General features: G+C 37.1%; 1 protein-coding gene across 2 annotated transcripts in view; it reads right to left on the reverse strand.

The window, feature by feature from the left end:
• The window catches only part of LOC136031410 (disintegrin and metalloproteinase domain-containing protein 10-like), a 198,595-nt gene that overhangs the window by 73,457 nt on the left and 99,873 nt on the right, over positions 1-25,265 (reverse strand). For both annotated transcript variants that reach the window (XM_065710960.1, XM_065710961.1), the window contains exon 7: positions 22,159-22,299. In XM_065710960.1, the coding sequence (XP_065567032.1) occupies positions 22,159-22,299 (141 nt within the window). The remainder of the gene's footprint in view (positions 1-22,158; positions 22,300-25,265) is intronic.

Consider the following 25,265-nt stretch of genomic DNA (forward strand, 5'->3'; position numbering starts at 1 on the left):
TTTTCCCAAACACATCCAATAAAAATTTTGAGATAGTCCGTTGTTCAACAGTAGTTTAGAGGTCCAGTAATCATGTCTTTGGGGTTGACAAATACCCCCCCACCCCTCAGGGTAAGGGCTATAAGTTATACGAGTTGCCCATTATTAACATATAATGTTTTTATGGAAGACGTGGTCATATAAACTTCAGAGGGGGTTAAATCTATTGGAAATCAGAGTCAAAAGTGATAAGGCAGCTACCCCCCAGGTCCGTTTTCCCCCATTGCATCCAATAGAAATCTTGAGATAGTCATTTTATTCAAGATAGTCCAAACATCAACTACGTTTTAAATGTTTTGGCTTTTCTAGCTTTAATACATCAAGAATTATTAAGACTTTATGGAATAAATATTAGTGTATGCATATTAAACTGCAAATGCATATTCGTTTGAATTTTTTTTTCAGTAAAGTACAAATTGTCTTCTGGTCTGGAGAAGGCATGGGGGTTGTCAGCCCCACTCATGTTAATTTCTGCTTGTTTTGAGTTTGACTCAGCTAAATATTATAATTTCTGTTCGTTTCGGGTTTCATTTATTTATTGATGGTGATTTATGATAGTTTCACGCTTGGTAGATTATTTGATTTTATTTCTGCTCATTCTTGGTTTAATGAAGTTCTTTACTTTTCTTTGAAAAGCTTATTTTGTGGATTTTTTTTTATTATTATAGATTAAAAGCAATTAATAAACAAATGCTACTTGGGTTTGTTTATAGAATCATTTTTTGCGATCGATTTTGCAACAACAGTTAAAACAATGAAAAAATACGACAAAAGCAAATAGCAAAGTCACTTACAAAAACCGAATTTTGTTTAAAACCTCGAGGGACGCCTGTTTTGATAATACAAATGAAGTGGATTTGTACAACCGATTACTGACTTCAAAAAAAAAAAATAATATTATGCTCGCTTAATCCATTCCCGACTTCTTAACAGTGAAGTAAATTAAAAAATACGCGAAATATACCTAAGAACGTCAAAAGTAAATAGTCGACATGGAAAAAAAAGGATCAACCTCTGTTTAAGACCTTGACGTAAAAACTGTTTTTATAACATGAGTGAAGAGGATGTGTATACCCATTTATTTACTTTCAGAAAAGCAATATTAGAGTCACTTAAGCTGTTCGTGACTTTTTGACCGTGAATGAAATTTTCTCGAGAGAATGTCAAGGGAAAAAAGTTTCCCTTCTCCCAAAACAAACGGAGATTATGAACTTAGTAAGCAGAGTCTTGTCAAATAAATTCTCATTTTCAATATGAAATACAAGCTTCTGGATTTGAAGATAAGACAAATACAACGTAAATTGCAATAGCGTGCGAAAATGAGAAGAAAGTTTTAAACAAAGATAAAACATGACACATTCTCCTTGACAACCTGACAAATCAACACCAAAAATTCAAACTAGAGCTAAGAATGCGTCAACTTATGAATTTTTTATTAAAAGTGAGCCAAAATTCCGGAAAAATCATCCAACCATTAAACACGTCAATAGTGTGGGATTAACCATGATTGATTATTTCGTAGATTTCTAGTCCAGTTTTCAAGAAAATACCAATTTCTGACGAGCTCTAAAGCACCATTTTTACATGGTGTTACACAGACAAATGTAAAATATTTCACCCGATTGGAAACTCTACCTTCCTATGCTGCGACGAAAAAAAAAAACGGATTTCTTGTAGCTTAATTGGTTGATTTGGTTTTCGGTTTGTCTGTACAACGTCTAATCAAAACTAAAACAACGTCTTCTAAATGATGGAGATAACAGCGACACAGTCTTGAGTAACCAGCTGTATCGATACCAAGACAAGCTGGTGAAAAAGAGCGCAAGGGGAGATAAACGGAACTTTCTAGAACAAAAGGCAGCTATGGCAGAAGAAGCGGCCAAGCGCGGCGATTCCAGAGCCGTCTATAAAATCACCAATGAAATCATCAGGAAACGTCGCAACCTAAATGGACCAGTAAAAGACGGAAACGGGAAGACAGTCACAGCCCCCGATGAAATCTCTGAAGTTTGGGCCCAACACTTCGAGAAAGTTCTCAACCGACCTAGTCCTCCGAACACAGCAGATATCCCCACAACCCTTTTCCTGGAACTTCAAATCAATACGGAAGAACCGTCAACCGAAGAACTGGTACAAGCCGCTCGCAAACTGAAGAACGGCAGAGCACCAGGAAGCGACAGGATATCAGCAGAAATGATTAAAGCCTCTTTAGAAGCTTGCATAACTGTGTGGATCACATTCTTTGCATGTATATGGAAATCAGAGAAAGTCCCCGAAGAATGGAGGAAAAGCACACTCATCAAGCTTTTTAAGAAAGGAGATGCAGCAAAATGCGATAACTGGAGGGGCATCAGTCTCCTTTCTATCCCGGGGAAACTATTCTCACAGATAATCCTTCGTCGCATCCAGACAGCCTTAGATAAGCACTTGCAAGACGAGCAACATGGCTTCCGCCCATCCCGCTCCTGCTCCGACCTTATATATGTCCTACGCATGATGATCGAGGAATGCAATGAATGGAGGCAAAAGATGTACCTTTTCTTTGTGGATTTCGAAAAAGCCTTCGATTCAATACACCGAGATTCGCTGTGGAATATCCTCCGATATTACGGCATTCCAGAAAAACTTGTATCCTTGATCATTGCCCTATATGAAAACACCGAGTGCTGCGTTCGGACCCACGAAGGAAATACAAGGTATTTCCATATCATGTCCGGTGTCAAACAGGGGTGTGTCCTCTCCCCCTTGCTTTTTGTCCTTGTAATCGATTATGTGCTCCAAGACTGCACGGGGTTTGGTATCCAAATCTGCGACAACAAACGACTAGCAGATCTTGATTTCGCCGACGACATCACCCTGATGGAAGCAAACAAGGAAAGGCTCCAGGATCTTCTAGAAGTAATCCGAGAGAAAGCGAGTCTTTTGGGACTAAAGATCAACTCGGACAAAACAAAAAGCATGGCAACGAGCGACTCACCACTGGGCTTAAAGTGCGGGGACAATACAGTAGAGCAGGTAGTGGATTTTAGATACCTTGGAAGTACAGTCGAACGAACTGGATCCAGCGAAAAGGAGGTGCAGTCTAGGATTGGACAAGCCAGTGGAGCTTTTAATCGACTAAAGCCAGTGTGGCGATCGAAAAAGTACTCCCTGAAACTGAAAATGAGGCTGTTCAACAGTAACGTCATCTCCGCCCTCCTTTATAGCTGTGAATGTTGGAAACTAAACCAACACCAAGAAAAGAGGATTCTTGCCTTCGAGAACAACTGTCTTCACAGAATACTGAACATTAACTGGAGAGACCACATAACCAACCAGACTGTTCGGTCTATCTCGCGCCAGCCCCTGGTAACAGATGTCATACGCCAACGAAGATGGCGCTACCTGGGGCATGTTATCCGTATGGCGGGAGATAGACTCCCCAGAACTGTACTGGAGTGGCAACCAGAGGGAACCCGAAGAAGAGGGAAGCCGAAGAATACACTTCGTCGTACTTACCAGCGGGACCTAAAACACATCAATGCGATAGTCCAACCCCAGTGGGAAGACGTCTGGGCAGCAGCACATATGAGGGACGACTGGCGGCTCTTTTTGGATGCCCTGGGTGCCTCTGGCGGCACAGGAGGAGCTAAGGTCTAAGGTAAGGTCTAATGAACACTACTTTCTCTCCATTCTACATCTATTGCATTGACAAATGCAATAACATAGCTCCGGGAATCGTTTTCAATGACTATGTTATATAAAAAAAAATCAGTTTTTTTTTCAATTGAAGGTAAGGAGCAACATTAAAACTTTAAACGAACAAGAATTGTTTCATATATTAGGGATTTAACCCCTCCTCAACCCGTCACCCTTCTCGCCAAAGTTTTTTGTGCTTTACAACAGCTTCCTACTCCAATTCAACAGTACTGAAATTCCGTTTTTTAAAGTTTCGGTTACTATTGAGCTGAATCGCTTTTTTGGTGCTTTAAAAAAGCTTCCTATTCAAGTTCAATGCATTGATTGTTATCGAAGTTCTGTTTTTAGAGTTTCGGTTACTACTGGCGCGAGTCGTTTGATACGTTTTGGATCATGACATCGTTATCCTTAACTATATCAAGTTTTTCTTGTAAATAAGAGACATTCAGAAGAGGCGTTGGGATTTATTAGTGGGATAAGAAAAGGGTTGACCTTATTTTCATCACCTATTAAGTTACATATTCTTTCCAGATAAAATTTACATTCTAGATTGAATCAATTAAACAACTTCAAAATAAAACAATCTCAGGACTTCTTATCTACACTAAATTTTGTATGCATGCTTCTTTTGTAATTTTTTTCTTTTTCAGCTAGTTTTAGATTTATCGTTATTACCTAGAGGAGAGGAACGTCAAAACTGTTTAGACCTCACTACAAAGTTTCATGCTAGATTGAATCAATTAAACAAGTTAAAACTGGAACAATCTCGGGAATTTTTACCTACAGTAAATTTTTCCTACATTACTTCTTTTTTAGTTTTTTTTCTTTTTTTTAAGCTAGTTTAAACTTCATCGTCATTGGCTCGTGGAAAAGAACGTCAAAACTGTTTCGACCTCACAACAAATTTTCGCTATAACCTCAACAAAAATTTACAAAACGGTTTTTTCGCTTTTCTGTAAGATTCGGATTCTGTGTTCAATCCCGAATGCACACATAAGATGATATGCAGCAATAGGTCATAGATTAGAAGAAAGACGAAAGCTTGGTTAGATGGCACTGGCGTCAACAAACACAAAAGTGAATACAATTTTGAAAACAGACAAAGACAAAGACTTTGAAACAGAAGACAAAGTCTTTAATAAACATATAACCTAAAGGCTCATTCACAACTGTATTTCCATTTTCCTAAAACGGTGAAAGTTACCATATGATCCTACAGATTTCTGTCGAATATATATTTAAAATGGAACAACACTGATCAATAATAATAACATACAAAAGAAAACTACAGAAAGAATTCTGGAGGCAGGACCGAAATACTTCACATCTACGGCAAAAACTGTTGGAGAGGAGAAACTAACTCACAAAAGAGTTTCTACCAATGAAGTATGTATGTTTAACACGAAGTATGTTGACTTTCCTTTATTTTTCTCCTTTCCAACTTTAATAATTCTAACTGGCCATGGAGGGTAACCTTTGAATTTTGCATGTGCAAGATCAAACTGTTTGAAGACCGGCATCATTAACAGTTGAAATATAAAAATTAAGAAATAAACTGAACTTCTCTTTAAGCGTGGGTCGTGTCTCGTGCCAGCGGACATAGGATGTACCCCAATAAACAAGGGAAGCGTCAGTCCCCGTTCACCTTATCCATGCAGTTTAAGGGAGGCCCTCCCGTCAGGTACAACGCAAAGGCGCCATTGGGGGGAGGTCAGGGGGGGCCAAACTTCCACCACAAAGGGCCCTTTGCCGGCCATAATAATCCTTTATGTCCAACATAATCCATTCTGTCCTATTGATTTAAAATTACTGCACGCCTATTAATCAAAGAGCGTAATTACCTGACGACCCTTGGGGTGATTACGCTATTTGCTATTAATCATTGTAAACTTTAAAAGTAGGTTAGATACATAATAAAAGTCTCAAGTTCTGTCAAATGCCCATTTCCTAGATGGATGATTATTTTAATATTACAAATTCTGAATATTTGCAGAAATTCCTCTAAGTTGACAGATTAAAATAGGTCAGTTCCAGTAAAATGTTTCGATGCTTATTTCTTTGTTTTAGTGAATATAAGCCACCATTTTAGATTAATTGAGTCAGTGCTTATTTTGTTTCTGTCCTTGTTTTATGTACATTAAAAGTATCATATGTGTAAATAAACATTTTTATGCTCGATACATAAACCTTATGAAAGTTAGAGAGAAATCATCTACTGTTTGAACCCAAGATTGTAGGCCAACGCTACCAAAGACTCTAAAGACGAGAGCACAAGAAGTAGAAGACTTTACATCATTAGGCCTATTAACTTTTTAGTTAGGTAAATTCAAAGGCATTGATAGCCATTAGGATCAGAACTAAAAAGATCACCAAGCATCTGAAACAATTTGTGACAACTTCGACGCTAGGAAAGAACTTCATCCAATCTGGAAATTGGACTACTACTTTGGCGGATGAAATGAAGTGAGAGTACTCCAAGACTTTCGACCGTCTACTAGCCGAATTTGAGAGGAGGTTTACAGATAACTTGCCAGTGATGAGCACACTCGAAGTCTTTGATCTAAGCTCGACCAAGTTTATGGACACAGAGTTGCTCAAGCGTTTCTCTGCTCTTTACGGCGAGCTGGATATCGATGACATTCTTCTCGAATCTCAAGCTGGTATTGCCAAGCGTTTCTTGCTCGATGAGGAGAAAAGCCGGAAAACTTCCTAGACATTGTCGACCATTTTCAGGCATTACTAGTGGCTTACTCAGTAGTAATTAAAGTACTTCGTATTGCTTCCAAACTTTCTATGACAACAGCAAGCAATGAGCGTTTGTTTTCTAGCCAGCCTAGAAATATGGAAAAGCTACCTGCGGTCTACAACAGGAGATGATCGTCTCAATCACGTCCTTTTGATGTTTGCAGAGAAGGATTTAGTAAAATAATAATAATAAATTGAAATGACCTGGGGTACTTGTGCTGTACCCCAATATACATATGATTATACGCCAGTCACTCAAGTTTAAGCTGTGTAAAACCGGAGAACAAAACGGTTTCTTCGTTTGTTTCTTTTTGCTTAGGGTGAGACCAAAGACAAGTGACAGAATAGTTGGGAAATATTTAATCTGGGCTATATATTTGCACATTAGGGGGGAGGGGGTAAAGTGTTTAGACAGTGTGAAGCTAGAAAGGAGTTATTACTACATAATATGCAGAATAATTGTACCTAGCTCATTTTGAATGCAGACCCACCATACTTTACCTGCACCGCCCCCCAACTAATGTACAAATTTATAGCCCAAATTTGTTTTGAAAGTGTTATATTTTCATCTTATTTTGATATATTTCATTAGGATTAAGCGTCAAAAAAACAGGTTCTAATTACATGAAGGACTTGAGTGAGTGGCGTATAACACACAAGTGCCCAAACTTTTAATATTATGCAACCGAATACTTTTATTCCTACATTTTCTAAGCTTTACAAGAGCTGTTTGTGTGAGTGGCTAAAATAAACGTTATAATTAATATTGAATTTCGACAGTTTTGAACTTCGACAACACCCTATCTCGTCTACTTAATCGACACAATTCAAAACAACCTTGAGAAGCTGAATGCCTGGCTATCTATTGAAGGGTTCTGATTTAGCTGACCATTATATTTTAATTACTAAACTTCCCAATAATTTTATACTAATGATAGTTTGGTGAAAATGTCACCTTGTTCCTTTCCAGTAGGCTGCACATGGTTAAATAAAAATTGTACTTTAAACCTCTTTCTTATCTATGCATTTTTAGATCCACTTATGTTTCTGATTAAATAAAAAAAAACTAGTTTTTTTTTAACTGAATGTAAGGAGCGACATTAAAACTTAAAACGAACAGAAATTACTCCGTGTATGAAAGGCCCTGTCCCCTCCTCAACGTCTCGCCTTTATTGTGGGAGGGGGCCTAGGTGCACTCCAATTTTTTTGGTCACTTAAAAAGGTCACCCTCTTTCAATGCTCTAGGACCACTTGGTCGATACGATGATCCCTGGGGAAAAAAAAACCAAACAAACAAATAAACACGCACCCGTGATGTGTCTTCTGGCAAAAAATACGAAATTCCACATTTTTGTAGATTGGACCTTGAAATATTTTCTATAGGGTTCTCTGATACGCTGAATGCGATGAATGCGTTAAGATCCTATGACTTTTAGGGGGTTTTTCCCCCTATTTTCCAAAATAAGGCAAATTTTCTCAGCTTTTAACAAAAGTTACGTAACAAAGACTAAATTTGATGAAACTTGTATATTTAAAATCAGCATAAAAATCCGATTCTTTATAAATATTTTTAGCATCGAAGTTCCGTTTTTTAGAGTTTCGTTTACTATTGAGCCGGGTCGCTCCTTACTACAGTTCGTTACCACGAACCGTTTGATAGTGGCTTATAGGCTCCTTAAAGATTCCACAACTGATGGAAAATTTTGGATGAACTATCTGTTCTAGGAATTTTCTATAATAATAAAAAAGATTCCCTTCGTAATACTTGAAGCTGTGGCTGAGAATGTCTGTTCTTATAAGGTGAAAGCAAGCCCGAGCAATTCTAGTATGCGAAGTGTTAATTTTCTTAACTATTTCCCGTTTCTTTCCATCCAGATCCATCTGAAATGACGCAAATAAATAATCTTGGGGATATCACATCTAGTGACTTCAGGTTGAATGTTTCTAATACAATTAAACAAGCCAATCTTCTCCCTCCCCTTGAGTCCGAAACCAAATTTAACTGACCATTTTATTATTCTATTTGTCTTAATGTTGCTTTTAACAGACTGCTCTTGGAATGCGCCTGTCCAGTGCTGCAGTGCAGAATCATGACTAACTTTGAATGAAGACTCTTGCCGCATGGTGAATGGCGTAGAGAGATCCGCAACTTTACTCCTTCATGCAGGCCGATATTCTGCAATGAGGGAGACCACGTCAATGTTAATTTCGGCAATTTTTAGGAACTTTCTTAGGTTGTCCTTCCACCTGATCGGGATCTCAAAACTCTTCGACTTATTTCCTCTATCATACCAACTTATTTTTCCAGTTTTTACCTGGACAGTAAGGTATCGATGAGATACCTCATAAGTATTCTTATGCTTCACTTTAAACCACATTTTTATGCATTAGAACCTTTCTCAATGATAATCATGTTTATTTCTTCAGCCATTTTGGTGTTATTTAATTTAAAGTTTTATTTAAAGTTTTAGGATTTTTTCTTCGTTTTTGTTTTATTTTACTTGTACCCCTCTACCTTTTCTCTGATTTTATCCTTATCATCCTCATTTGATCGCTTCTTACTGTTTTTGCGTTTTATATTTCTTAACATAAATATTTTCCTGATATTAACCCTCCCCCTCCTCTCTTATTAGTAATATTTTATTGCCACAGCGTGTCATATGGCATGTTTAATTTTTGTACTCATTCAAATTGTGTTCAACAATAATGGCTTACTGTATCTGTTTTGGGCTTGAACTTTTACGATACTTTCATCTTTATATATATTTTTTATGGCACTTGGTATATACCAAGTGACATAGCGATCGCAATTTCTGTCGGTCTGTCGGTCCCGGTTTTGCTAGTTTGGGCACCTCCAGATAAGCTAGGACAATGAAATTTGGCGGGCGTATCAGGAACCAGACTCGATTAAATTAGAAATTGCCTTTTCCCCGATTCGACCATATGGGGGGAGTGGGGGACGGTTAATTCGGAAAAATTGGAAAAAAATGAGGTATTTTTAACTTACGAACGGGTGATCGGATCTTAATGAAATTTGATATTTAGAAGGATATCATGACTCGGAGCTTTTATTCTAAGTACCAACTGTATCCAGTGATATTGGGGGGAGTTGGAGGGGGAAACCTGAAATCTTGGAAAATGCATAGAGTGGAGATATCGAGATGAAATTTGGTGGAAAAAATAATCACAAGTCCTAGATACGTGATTGAGATAACCGGAACGGATCCGCTCTCTTTGGGGGATTGGGCGGGGTAATTTGAAAAAATTAGGAAAAATGAGCTATTTTTAACTTACCAACGAGTGATCGGATTTTAATAATATTTGATGTTTAAAAGGACCTCGTAACTCAGACCTCTTATTTTAAATCCCGACCGGATCCAGTGTCACTTGGGGGAGTTGGGGGGAACGGGGATCTTGGAAAACACTTAGAGTGGAGAGATAAGGATAAAAATTGGTGGGAAGAATAAGCACAGGTCCTAGATACGTGATTGACATAACCGGACCGGATTCACTCTCTTTGGGGGAGTTGAGGGGGGCCTAATTCGGTAATTCGGAAAAATTAGAAAAAAAGAGGTATTTTTAACTTACGAATGGGTGATTGGATCCTAATGAAATTTGATATTCAGAAGGAACTTATGTCTCAGAGATATTATTTTAAATCCCAACCAGATCTGGTGACATTGAGGGGAGTTGGAGGGTTAAACCAGAAATCTTGGAAAACGCTTATAGTGGAGAGAGATCGGGATGAAACTTGGTTGGTAGAATTGGCAAATGTCGTAGATTCTTCATCGACATAACTAGACTGGATCCGCTCTTTTTGGGAGACCTAGGTAAGCGTCTCAGGGACCTACACAAACTGACTTGATAAAGCCGTTTTTACCGATTCAACCGTCTGCGGGGCAGAAGGGAGAGGAATAATTAGAAAAAAATGAGGTATCTTTAACTTAAGAATGGGTGATCGGATCTTAATGGATTTTGATATTTAGAAGGACTTCGTGTCTCAGAGCTCTTGTTTTAAATTCCAACCGGCATTAAGCCTCTGATTTGCCTTTTAAATCAATTTACTGATTATCAGAATTTTGCTAGAGCTCACGCTATATGAGCTCTTGGCTCTTCCGACCTCGTTACAAGTGCCATACTCTTGTTTTTATTAATTAATACTAAAAACATTTTATTGTAATATTATAATATACTATAATGTTTCAATATCAATAATAAAATTCTTTTTTACTTACTTCGTATTGTTTATTAAGGTAAAACAAAATGTCAGCAGCTTTGCTTTTAAGGATCGTTTTCGAAATAAAACCTTAAATCTGACCTGAAAGTGTCAAGGCTATCAAAATAAAGACAGTTTTTGCGCTATAATCAATTATTAGATTTGACAACTCTGTTCTTGAAAATTCAAACATTAACAATACGTTAATTTCTAAAGAAAATTATACTTTTAAGGGAAGCTGTTTAAGCTGTTTAGTGCCAGAAGTTTTTAGCTTATATTTTTGCTGATTTTTCATTCAAAGTTATTTTTTTCAGTTTGGAACCCATTACCAGAAAAATTACATACCTTTCTATGGCGGTATCATTAAAAATTAAACTCAACTGTTTCTTCATTTTATAGGATAGGATATGTATAGTTAGGTAAGTTTTCACTTGACCAGCTTGCATTGTCCTTGGTACGTACAAACGCTTACAACCAAACATAGGTAACAACTCGAGAAGTGTTAATATATACAACATTTAAAATTCGATGCAACAGAAGATGACCCACCAGAGAAATTCTATATGGACACTTGGTTTGAGACCCATTTTGTTCTTAGTACATATCTGAACACGAGGCAAAAAGTGAACGCGTATACACAAGTGAACGCGTGAACGCGAAAACATATAACTGAACGCGTGCAAAAGTGTTCATGCCCCAACGTAAAAGTTTACAAGTTTCTAAAGATGGGCTCCTTTGGCACACGGACTGGTAAAAATAGTTTCCTTGTCCCTTTTTTGGACCCCATTTTAGGCTAAATATTTAGTTACTTCATTCCCTTCTAAAAGAAAAACATTATAGCAAAACAAGTTTCTATTTATTTATTTCGCAATCAAGAGTTTCAACGCGGGGAGAAAAGGTGGCATCTTCCTCCCTTCTGAATGACAAGAAACATATAACCTACCAATTACAGCACTAATTCGAAAAAAAATTCCAGTATTATTTTTGAATTCAGTCCTCCCTCCCTGGAAAAAAATTCCACAAGCTTTTTTGTCGAAAATTTCTGTGGATACACCTGTTTGTAATTCATAAATATTATTGTCTTTAAAGTGTTTGATGAAGAAAACCCTAAAGTCCATTTATGGAAAATATCAATTGAGATTATTCACCTTGGAATTGTTGCCAAGAATAACCGTTACGCTGGTCATTTCTTTTGAATATTTACTGTCAGAGATTTTCTTCATGCGACATTATCATAGTGCAAAACAATTAAAATTAATTAATGATTGAGGGATTGAAAAATAGAGTTCATTAATCATTAATTATGATTGAAGAATAAAAAGAAAGAAAACAAATCTTCAACGGGACCTGTCTATAAAATAAAATGCAAAAGAAGCGAACAATTTTTTCTATCAATGATATTTTCTAAAAGAACGCCCATTAGAATTTAATTACTTATTTTTGAGTTAGAAAAACATTCTTCTGCTTGGAAATTGGACCCAAAATATGCAATTGACTCATTCTTTCCTTATTAATTTTAGTAGAAAAAGAGGGTATTTTATACCTTATTAAAGCGGAAACAGTGGGAAGAGCATGGATATGCATGGTTGGAGGTATCAATTTGGTCCATGACCAAAGTCCCCTCACTAATTTTTAATAGAAAGGCAGGTATCTCGCCAACTAGAATCAGAAAAATAGTTCAAATATGCAAAATTGGAGGAACAAACTCAGCCAGAACCCGGTCAACGCAAAAGTTTACAGAAAAATAGGCACATTGCATATTGCCAAACTGGAATCATAGATGACAATACTTATAGAATGAAAGGGCTAATTTAGAGGTATTTTTTAAAACCAATTGCACTTTTGTTCAAATGGTGTGAAAGGTGAATAAACACCCTAAACTATAAACTAGCTTCACTGCATTCTAAATACTTCCAGGAGAATTCATGTGACAACTAAGCGTAAAGAGGAGGGTTTGTTGTTGAGAGGATGTTGAGAACCCCTTATTTATAGGATAATGTCTGTTTGATGTTAATTTTAATGTCGCTCTTTTCTTTCATTGGACCTAACTCATGTTTTAAACTTTATTCGCTGAAGGGGTTCAGCACCTAGTAGTTTCTCTTCAGGTAAGTGGCTCTAGTACGCAGATTTTAGCTGTTCTTGCTTTTTGTAGAAAGCCAAGGTAATTTCGCTGAAATCACGACAATCTTCTAATAGAAATTTTACTATCATTTTATGTTGATTTTTTTTAAATATACTTTAACTAAAGGTAAAAATAAGACACGAGGAATTATTAAAATCAAATAGAATTTCGTATATATATATAAAAATATATATATATATATATATATATATATATATATATATATATATATATATATATATATATATATATATATATATATATATATATATATATATATATATATATATATATATAGAAAAAGTATGTATAGAAAAACTGCTATATTGGCTATGGAATCGATTATAAATTATAACTAACCCCGACTCTATTGAGCTTCATTTAATTAGATTTTATAAGTTATAGCCGATCCCGAATCCAATACCGACTCCAGACGTTTTCAACATACCGACTCCAACTCCGACTCCTCTCGGCAAAACTTTACTAAAACTCCACTTCTAACATTAATATCAATGTCATGTAATAACTGCAACATTTTTTACGAATACTACAACTAACAGCAACTCACTGTAGCACCACCCCGCCCAAGACCAACACAGTTACGCACGCTCCTCCTCTATCAAAATCTGTTCTAAGCATTCCTCTTTACACCTTCTAGATAAGTACAAATTTCCTTTAAACCTTTCCTTACGATCTCCTTCCACCCCTTTCGGGGATGGCCTGCTTTTCTTTTGGTCCTAGATGGGTGGCCGAAAAGGAGGATCTTTGGCATTCTCTCATCCTTCATCCACAGAACATGTCCTAGTCATCTCAATCTTAAACTCATCATAGCCATAGAAAAGGGAATAGAACCACATTTGTCGGACAGCTTACTGTTTGAGATACGGTCAGTCAGGCGGATACCCATAAGAATTCGTAGATAGGTAACCGCAATCCCGGACAATTTTCGAGGAACATCACGCGTAGAGCACTTTTAAGATTTTCTCCTGAAATTCCGGTACATGATCAATTAAATGACTCCAAACCTGTTCATACTATACTCGTACATCCCTATTTATGCTCGTCCAAACCTGTGGACAAACCCGGAAATCTGTTCAATATGGAGTTTAGGTTTATGTTTAACAACGTTATTTTGCTTCTTTATTGATTTAACAAAGTTGAGAAAAAAAAGGTGCAGGTAAAACTAGTCAGGGAGCCACTCAACGAAAATGTGTCGGGTAGGTGATCAGTGAGCAGCAGAAGGTTTGACAACGGAATATGGGGTAATCGATAGCGCTGATCACGAAAATGGGCGTTATATACTCGGCCAGTGGGTGCTTGACCCCGAAAATTGAAAATTTCGCGTTTTTTTTTACTATTAAATTACGTTTCGGAAAAATTTCCACAATGATCGCCAAATCTTTCGTAACTGATGCCAGAAGTGACGAGTACAGTAGGGACCATCGCGAATGACCTTGAAACTTGCAATTTTAATTTTTTTTTATTCGCGCTGGAAAAGATTTCACGCCTAGATTCAGCTGGTAGCGGATAGTTTTATTATCTCAGACAGGAAGATTGCCACTATACTCAACAATGACCTTGATTACAACTCTCTTTCATTCCTAATCAGAATTATTAGTAAACTTGACAAGATTATTATTCAATAAGCTTGAATAAACAAAAAAAAGATTACTATACTAACACCTGCTATGGATTTCGTGAACGGCACTTGTTACTACAAAAGTTAAAAAGTAGCTCAGCATATCAAATTATCCATCAAGCATATCAAACTCGTCCATAAAACACTTCCCACCACAGCCACAAAGTAAATCGCAAGGTCTATTTCCAGCACATGAACATTTTTTTGTACAGCGCTTGCACGAGCAGTACTGGGGGACCACACCTTCTGGAAATGCCTGAAGGGTAGACACAACTGGCCTAACCCCACCGTCTTGAAACATCCAGCCAAATTGCTTGGGATCCAGAAACTGTGGCTTTGCTCGATTTGCTTGCAAAAAAATGTCCAACTGCAGGTACACGCGCTTAGCATGACACTCAAAGGCAGCGTCAGATGGTGGCAAATACTTAAGCTCCCGCTTTCGAGGGTACAAATGCACTCTTAATCCATTAAGAGAGGTAAAGTGGCCTGGGTCTTTTCCGTATGAGGCAACAACGACCTTTTTGCAAATCACACTGAATTTTTCTAGAACCGCAGGGTCGAGCTTTGACTTCTGTATCTCTTGGACAAGCAAAGCAATCGGTTTCTCCAATCCCCATTTCTCGACAGCCTTGGCCACCACTCGTTTTCCTTTAGAAAACATGAAACCCACGGTATCACAACCTGAAAGCGTATGAAGAAGGCAGATGGAGTGAACAAAATCGTTCGGTAAATTGCTGCAAAGCCGATGTATAGGCACTAAATAGCTGTGGAACCTGACATAAACTTTCCGCTTTTCACAATTTGGGTGTTTCCCAAGGAATAACTTGTAGTGATATAGCAAGACGACAACTATGTCTGTGTCATTCGCATCGACCAAAACGACATCGAAACCCCTCTCCAAACAGTCCAACATGTGTAGCACAACTCTTGTATCGGCCTCTTCATGGGTACAGCTCAAACGCTCTTCAAAGTTTGTATCAGCATTTCCACTTCTGTTGAGCATCACCACTCTCATCCGGTCTCAAAAGCCTCCTGAGAGGTACACAGTGAACCCTGCTTGCAGCAGGTGAACTGAGTTTTCAAACTCACCGAATAGAAGCTCAATCAGTCTTGCCTTTGTCTTGGAATTTGAGAGCAACGAGTTCCAGTCATCTAGGTTTGAGTGTCTACCTAGAGCTACCGGAGACCTGTTTGAACATCCTCGCTGCTCATGGATACCACCGCAGTCCTTTAGGCAGATCACCTTGCCTTCTTCGTCGGAATATCCAAAAATATCATCATATCTATCTGCAAGGACGTGCAGCTCCTTAACGTTGCTGTTGAAAGACACAAGCGTAGAAAATGTCCGTTTTCCATAGCTCTCAACGGTTTCCGATGGATTTGGTGGATGGCTTCTGAGGTAGGGCATCAAGTCTACCACCCTTGAGTGAGTCGACTCACTGCTAATCTCGAGGTTAACGGCCACTCGCTCAAGCTGATTTTTGTTTTCAAATACTCCAGAAGAGCTGACTTTGTTCCTGTCCGAAGCACAACCATTCCAGATATGGCACTTCTCTGGAATATAGAAGGTGCATATGGAAGAAGCTCATGGGAAAGCAAATTCTTTAGATGGTGAAGTCCTCTCTCGCCTGTAAAGTCAACACTCACCAATACCCTATTGACAGTTTGAAGTTCAACATTGGTAAGGCTATTTACAGCACTAGAAGTATTGGTTGCTTTTTTCTGTTTCGCCTTCTCATTATTCATGACCTTTACTTTGCTAAAGGCACCTTTTTCACCGTCTAAGTAGCGATCAACCGCTCTGCTTCCAACAGATCGCACACTGAGGAGACTGTCAGCTATCTCACTATCAACTGTCTCAAGCGTATAAATATTCAGCATATCTTCGTCAGTGGATCGAAAGGGATTGAGCCTGCCACAAAACCAGTACCATTTCTTTGTACTGCTTCCAGAACTTGTGGGTTTTTGAGCGTGCACGAGAAGTCTCGAACCTTTCTAACCACGGGGACAATGCGGTAAGTTTTTCCTTTAGACAGTTCAAGTTCTCATCACCCTCTCTTGAGATCTTCAAGTTTTGCAGTAAATCTCCCATTTCTTCAAAGATAGTGATGCACGATGAATCGTCTGATTCTGCGCAAAAATCTTCGAAAGCTTCCCAGTACAGAATGGATATTGCCTCGAGGACTAACGTATGAGCAGCGAGAGCTTTATAGTACGGTTTACCACTCATCACTTTCTTTGCGGTTCCTTCCAACAGAATTCCAGCCTCGTAAATCACCTCTTCTAGACCCGAGCACTTCATTATATGACCGATGGCACCCATGAAGTTCATTAAAATATGAAGACCGCCCATTCTGAGGACAACATCAGAATATGCTTCAGGATTTCTGACTCTCAGAGCATGAACGATTTCATATACGGCCTGGTCACATGTGACGACGGTGTAACTCAGTCCCAGTTCTCTGGCAGTTTTCTGGAAAGACTTAATGACTTCTTCCACGACTGCTGGGTTCGAGGGAGAGTGGGGAACCACTGGCAGGTATCCGATCCTGGTAACAGGAATATCAGCCTTACAGCCATACACTGCTGAGAAACACTTGAAACCAAAATATGGTTGAGATGCCGAGTCACTTGATACATTAATGAGCTGCGTCGGCAAAGCTCTACAAAGAAGCCAGATCGTGAAAAAGTCTGAAACGGGAACTTTCTGGTCACCTGACAAACCAATGAGATCGCTGCAGTTATCGGTCGCCTCTATTTTTCTCTTGAGGTACATCTTCCCAAACTTTCCAGGCTGAATCAGATTTGAAGACGAGAGGGAAGGGTCTCTGTTCCAACTTTTCTTCAAAGAACACGCTTTCTTTAGTGGGCCGTCCGTGTTTGGTTGCATAATGATGCTTGTCGTAATATGTGACGTCGAACCGTCAGACGTCTCTTCCTGAAATAAAAGTACTCTTAAGCAAAATGTAACAAAAACCCTATTATTCCTTTCGAAAATTGCTCCAAGGACACCTGAAGAAGAAACAAAACTGGAAGATAGGATTCAGGTTGCTGTATACGCGAAGCGGCAACGGCGTTTTTTGTCGCCACATTTTTGAGTCCGTCGGCACAAACTGGACGTCCCCCCCCCCAAAAGCTAAACGGCTAGTGACGCCCCTGATGGTATCTGATACCACGGTCTAAAGTCGTTTTCGTAGTTACCGAAGTATCTGATACCACGGTCAAAAGGCGTTTTTGCAGTTACCGTGGTCTCTAGCCAGGTACTGTGGTAACTGATCGTGGTATCCAAAAATTTCATCAAACTTTCATCATCACTAACAGGAGTCATAGTTTTTTGTTAAATTGGTGGGAAAGAACAACCTTTGTACTTACAGTACAACCTTTGTACTGTAAATATGTTTCACAAGGAAAGCCTACCTTCAGTGTCTACACCTCTTGCATCAAGCTCCACTCAAGTGCAAATCAAGTTTAAGGTCCTCCATAATTGTGTTTTTAGACTCCTTTGCTTGACTTTTTCTATTCAGCTTATCTTGGAAAATCTATCTGGCCGGGTGAACCCTGACGCATTCACACTGGATAGATGCCGCTGCTTATCCGAGCTAAAAATTGGGTCAATCCCTTTTTCTGTCAATAGTTCAAAAACGAGAAGAGTTAGAGAATTTCTGGATCAGTCATTTTGTAGGACAATAAATTTCCTACAGAAGCCATTAAAAAAAAATACACCTCAGTCAGGCAAATTTTCAAGATGGATCAAGATTAATCCAAAAGAGAGATGAATTGCGTTAACTTTTTCGTCGAAATTTTGTGATTACAACTGAACGGCAAAAGATAAAAATGTTTTGAAAAGAGAATATGATTCTTTATTTAATTACCTTCGATCTGGGGTATAGCTGAACAATTTTGGAGTAACCTATAATTTTTTATCGATTTTAATATAATTTTTGCCAGTTAAGATGGATTTTTTGGGAATTTGAAGAAATGTGGATGTCGCACCCATTTGTCGACTATATAACGCCGACTTTCGTTTTCAGCATGGTCGATTGCATTGGATTGCACACTCAAACCTTCTGCTGCTTGCTGATCACCTCAATCCTTAAATATCAACATTTTTCTCGTGTGGCTCCCTGACTAAACCCCAAATAGCTGCATAAAGCAAAACACTGATGTAAGTTGTAAAATCTTTCGGTCTCTCACGCGTCACAAATTCCAATATGTTTTTATGGCACTTGGTATCTACCAAGTGACATATAGCGATCGCAAATCCTGTCGGTCTGTCTGTCCCGGTTTTGCTAGTTTAAGCACTTCCAGATAAACTAGGACGATAAAATTTGGCAGGCGTATCAGGGACCAGACCAGATTACATTAGAAGTGACAAGATACAAAATATTACTTTTGCCATGAAAAAAGACTATGTCAATAAGAAATCAAACAGAAATTAATTAAAAATCTTTTTCCACAAAATAAGTTTTTCAAAGAGAGCTCAAAGCTAAAACCCCAAATAGCTACATAGAGCAAAACACTGCTGTAAGTTGTAAAATCTTTTGGACCATCACGCGTCACAAATTCCAATATGTTTTTATTTTTAATAAGTATAATATGTATAATTCTTGTGCATTATTACAACAAGAAAATACTTAAGGGAGAGCGATTTCAGTCTTGGGAGGAGGGCGAAAAAATATATAATAAATTGTCACTTATTAATTATCGATTTATCAAAACATTCTTAGTTTCCAGTGCTCTTAGCTTTTAGCGTTAATGTTCGAATGCGAATACGTATTTCCAGAGATTGATCTAGAGGAAATAGAAAATGGTACAATTTTTTAAAGTAAGACAATTATCTAAGACAATTTTCTTTCGTAACTTGGATTTCTGAAGTTTGTTATCTTGACAACGATAACTTCATTAAATTCCACACGTCTGAGGGACCCTTGATAAACTTTTCAAGCTCCTATCTACAAAATGCGACATTATGTATATTCCCCAAGATGTATGGTCATAGATGAGAAATCTTACATGTCGGAAGAAGGGTCATTTGGACGGGAATGCAAAGCTTTTAGAGCCCCTTTTAAATAAAAAAACAGACCACACTACAGCAAAGTGAAAATTTCTGTTTTTTTTTTACCGTGAAACTAATATTTTGGCCCGAAGAAGGCCAAAACTGTGAAAATTCTGAAACCGTCAATCATTTAATAGCCATGTCAAAAACTATACCAATTATATAACCATACCGATTGCATAACATACCAATTTCTGAGACCTACTGCAAAATGGTGGTGTATTTGTCTCAAAACATATCGCCACTATCACACCTAAAGATCATATTTGACAGTTTCTAGCTTCTGAATAACTTTCCAAAAGCCATATTTTGAGCTCTGCACAAAAGGACATTTAGTACGGTAATTTACGCAACAAGGATCAAAGTGAGCTTTATCGTACATACCCCTGATCTTCCTTAGGAGTATTTCTTAGCGAACGGTTTTGGCAATCTTCTCAGAAGTGTTAAAATACCGACCTCAAGATACGACCTGAAGGCGTAACAGTGGAGATACATTAAGTCCGTACAAAATAAACCATTATAATACGCTGTTTATGGCAGGAGACCGCGGCCAGTCGTGGATTCATGATATATAGTTGGTATTAGCGTGTATTTTTCTTATATATTTTTTGGTATTTTAGTTGTTCTCTTATGTATTTTTCTGTAGTTTGTGAAATACAATGTATTGGTTTACTCATGTAGTGAAATCATATCATCATACGGTATCGTGCGCTTGCAGTTATGCTAACGGTTATAAAGTTTTGAAGGTATAGTTGCACACCGCACTTGGGGAGGGAGGTAATTAGATTTTTTCTTGAGGGGTTGGGCATAAAGGCCCAAAAAGATCAGTTTCCAGGCAATATATTCGAAATCTCCATAAAAGGTCCATCAAGTCAATATGGAGCTTAGAAGGGGGAGTGGTTGTCCCTTATCCTTCCTTCTCTTCGAGGGAGCATTCAACAAGTTTTTTCAGGAATGAATAGCTCTTCTCTGATTTCGGAAATGATGGATTTTAACAAAAAGTTGTCAAATACAACAAATGTTCAATGATAAGGTACAAAAAAAGGAAAACAAAGAAAGAAAAAGGAACAAAAAGAGCTATTTCAAAGATAACAAAAAAAATGCAGCAGTAAAAACAGCGGAACTTCTTAAAAAAAATGCAAAAGAAAGAACAGAAAACTCAGACTTAGCAGACTTGCTAATGTGTATGTTAGAACTACAGGTTTAGTTTTTCGTCGACTGAGAAGTTTTTCACAGCTAAATTCGGGTCAGCTAGGCTGTAGCACCGAATTAGGCCTCAATTACGTGTTCAAGCTGGCAAATTTATAAGATGGTTGGTAAATTGGTAAATTGGGAAGTAACGAGATTTTAAGCTTTTTAAGCTTTGCCAGAGGTTTCCAGAACGAAGCGGTGTCTTATAGGCTATAGCAATGTTTTAAATACTAGCTGAATCTCAACTTTGAATCTCAAATGGAGCTAGGAATTCACACTTTAAGATGAATTATTAAAAGGGAGTGGATAAGTTGTGGAGAGGTACCTATCCTGTTGGTATCAAGTTTATTTAATAAGGATCAGACAATAAAAACGCAATATACCATGTAATCTTATCTGGTAGAGTTTGAAAAATCCAAAAAAGCTTTTTATTTACTAAACTAAAAATTATATAATTAAATATCTCAGTATATTTGTATCCAACCTAAAATTTTCCGTTTGTAGGCACTTTTTACTGTTTTTCGGAAATTATCGGCTAATCATAAAATGCATAGGGCGAAGTTACTTGGCAGAGTAAAAGCAAGATAAAAAAATGTTTGTGAAACAATTTACAGTGCACTTCAAGACAAAAGTATTTTATTTTCATTTGAAGCCAAATATGAAGCGAAAAGAGGATATAAAATGAATAAACTGGGACACTTACGATTTTACTTAACTTTGTTTTGCTGGTTATGCTAGGTAGCGTTGGATATTATTATTATTATTGTTTTTAATTTATTTATTCATTTTAATTTATTCTCCTGTCAGTTTCATCTACTCTTTGCAACAAAGGATTACAAAGGTGAAGAGACCTAGGGGTTCGAGCTCGAGTATGAATGAGGAGGTGAGGGTTGATAGAGCCATGGTCCTTCAATTTTTTGTGCTTATACTTGATTAAACAACACAAGTAGCTATTAGCTGAAAGTTTTTCTGAATTAATTATAAGTAAGTTTTAAATTAAACATAATTAACCAAAAATTAATTAATTTATTATCATTTAAATAATTAAAATCCAATCTGGCTTAAATAAAACTCAATTGATAAACCCTTCTGAAATAATTCTAAGGTGGCCGAGGTTGTTAAAATTGAGCTTTATCCATTTAATGTACTTGAACTTGATAAACAATACAAGTAGTTAGTACCTGAAAATAATTCTTCTGAATTAATTAATTCTCAAATTAAATCTAATTAGGTAATCTGAGTTGTGCTGAATCAATCTGAATTAAGTCTAAATCAACAAAATCTTAATTAATTAAATTTGAGTAAATTAATTCTACTGAAATTAATTTTGCATTCTTCTGAAATAAATTTGAGCTAGTCGAGGAGGAGAGGGTTGAGAGAACCCTGGTCCTTTTATATCTTTATTCAATATTTGTATAGACAACGCAAGTGCTTGAAAATAATTCATCCAAAGATATTCTGGAAACTTTTACCTGAAAAAAGTTCTAGAAACTTTTCCACTCCATAGTTCCCAGGATATCTATAGTTTGTGTCCGAGAGGGCCGAATCCGTATGTACTTTAATCCTTTTGATCATAAAGTTTATGTCATCTGGTTCCCCGTCCCCATCGAAATCTGTAAGAGTTAAGAACTTACTTTTAACAATCTCTAACTTACTAGCACATGAACAATTTTGAAATACATGATGATTCAAATAACATTAACTAAAAAGGTTTATTAGCGGTAATAAAATTGAATTTCCTGTCTTGCTTATTTCAGTTCCTTCAAACTAATTATTTGAAAGTGTGATTTTTTTTTACAGATGAAAAATAGACCATTGAAGGCCTATAGTCAAGGATGGAGGGGGGTTTAATATCAAACACAATATCCCATGTATTCTTTTCCCGTCTTGACCACATAAAATAGGTGTTCGCAACTTTAAGAGGATCTCATTCGAACGCAAATAAGAGTTTCTAGTGGCTATTTTGAGAACTAAAACCAGTTAGACGGCAACAACACTTCAATATTACATTTGACACTGAGCGCCATAACAGTCCCATATGATATTGGATCAAATTTTCGCAACCCCGTGTGGTGTATGGGCCCCTAATAATGGGAATATTGGCGCCCATATTCAGACCCCTTATTATGCATATAGAATATTTAAATCAGACACTCAATAGATACATCTCAATCGACAGGTGGAACGACAGATGGACACTGTTAAAAACAGACTCGAAATTTGCGCTTCGGTGTGAAGACATTTCGTCCCTTTTTTGACTCATGATCTTATTGAAATTGTTTACACGATGATACTGATTATGAAATATTAATTACTAAAAGCTATTACGGCCAAACAATGACTTTTCAAGATCAAAGTAAATTAGGTAATTTATGCATTTCACAGATATTGTTTGATTCTTTACAAAACTGGCATTTGAGGGATTTTGAACCAACTGACTATATAATCTGAGGTCGATGTTGCAATATAGATGTCAAAACCAAAACACATAATAATACAAAATTAATTTATAAAATACATATTTTACAAATTACAAGCAAACTATTGTTCAATACGAGATTTCCAAAGATTTCTAATTTGTATGGATACATATTTCCTGGAAAGTTAACATAATTCCGACTTTCCTGGAAGGTTCTGATGTAAAGATACAAGTTTCCAATGCGATGATACCAGATGGCAAATCTGAAAATCTAAATTCTATTCCACAATCGAAAAATAAGTTAAGGAGAAAAACCTTATCTAAAATCAGAAAAACGAAAATACTGCTCACACTAGACAACCACAAACAAAAACAATTTTCGACACAAATTATCAGTTAATTTAGTTTTACCATTTCGAGAAAACGCTATTTTCACCGTTCTACGATCCATGTTGACTTTATTTGCTTTAAGTTTTAATTGTTTCTCATTTGTTGTAAAAATATATATTATCTTATCAGACAGTTCGTGGTAACGAACTGTAAGGAGGAATTCTAGGCAGGCGTGAATTGCTAAAAGATAACAAACCGTGTATTGGTCCAATAAGAGAGGCTCCCGCATACTTCCACCGTTTACCCAAGCCAAATCAATCAAACACTTGGAAAACTATAGGTACTATCACCGTCTTCTCTATGACTATCTACGTTGGTTCTAATGCCCTAGCAATGACGCATGGACGGATAATAGATAGACATATCTATTAACAAATGAACTAACCTCCTTTTCATACAATCCTAACCCCTTTCAGGAGTTGAACTTTGCAGGGGATATTTTTCACGAAGAAATTAGCCAGAACTCATAAATACAATTCGTTTTACATGTCTTATTTTCTTTCGGACGATTAATTTTACATCCTTTTTGGGGAATTGTCAGAGAGGGGGATTTTTAGTAGGGTTGGAGTTCTGTCGGGATTTTTTCTGTGAAAGGGAGATTTCGCAGGAGAATTCTTCCATGAGGAAATTATCACCAGGAGAAATTCTCTATAAGAAATTTTTCCACGGGAGACGCTTTTCATTAGGGACGGGGTGGAGGATTTGCACGGAAACTTTCCAGATAGCGGGGTTTTGGTATGACTTGAAAAAGGATCAGAAATAGAATTTCCGGGGGATTTTACTTGTAAGAAATATCCCATGGAGGGATTTTTTTTGTGGTTAGATTTTTCGCGGAGGGGTGGATTTCCTGGCATTATTTGAAAAACGATCATAAATTAATAAAAAACACGTTTTTCTAATTAAAAGTAAGGAGCAATGTTAAACCTTTAACGAACAGAAATTATTCCGTTTATGAAAGGGGCAACCATCCTCGATACCCCGCTATTTACACTAGATTTTTTTAGTACTAAAAAAAAAGTTTCTTATTCTAATTACACGGCCCTTGTGTTTCAGAAGTCGTTCTCAAAGAATTGAGACAAAAAGTCAATCTTTGACGTGAAGAGCTGGCTATCGAGGAGGAGGCAGCCCCTTTCACTTGCGGAGTAATTTCTGTTCGTTCTGAGTAATAACATTGCTCCTTACTTTCAGTTGCAAAACTGTGTTTTTCATTTAACGTTAACATAAGAACGTGTATATGGCAAGTATCTTTGTTTTCAAGATGAGTATTTACTGGAGTTTTCCAGAAGTTTCAAATACTGTAAATTTAGAAAACAGAAGAAAAAAAAGAATCAGACTAGCGAGAAAATGCCAAACACATATAAAGAAACCTGTAATAGGAATTTATCAAGATGATTTCTTCCCAAAAATTCTTTGATAAAATGTTCTACTTTTTAAACATTTTCACCAACAACTACATTTTAAAACTACCTTACTTCAATTAACTATATGAAGGGGATTACCCGAGAAATTTCGTATATTTTATCCCTGATGGGAAAGGGACAATTTATTTCTGTGGGGAGAAATAGAAGTGCCTTTCAATAGCCTTCATTTAAACAACAGTTAAATGTTATTGTACAACTCTAATCGATTTCTGATATTCCAGGACGAGCTTGTCCCCCAAAACCTTACAACTACCCAAACCTCACCAAACAGTTAAAACACGTATACCAGAACAAATGATATCTCTTTCGAAGTTATGCCATAAAAATATGAGGGCAAGTCAACTTATGG

The sequence above is a fragment of the Artemia franciscana genome, chromosome 9 (genome assembly GCF_032884065.1).
Source record: "Artemia franciscana chromosome 9, ASM3288406v1, whole genome shotgun sequence".
NCBI classification, from domain to species: Eukaryota; Metazoa; Arthropoda; class Branchiopoda; order Anostraca; family Artemiidae; genus Artemia; species Artemia franciscana.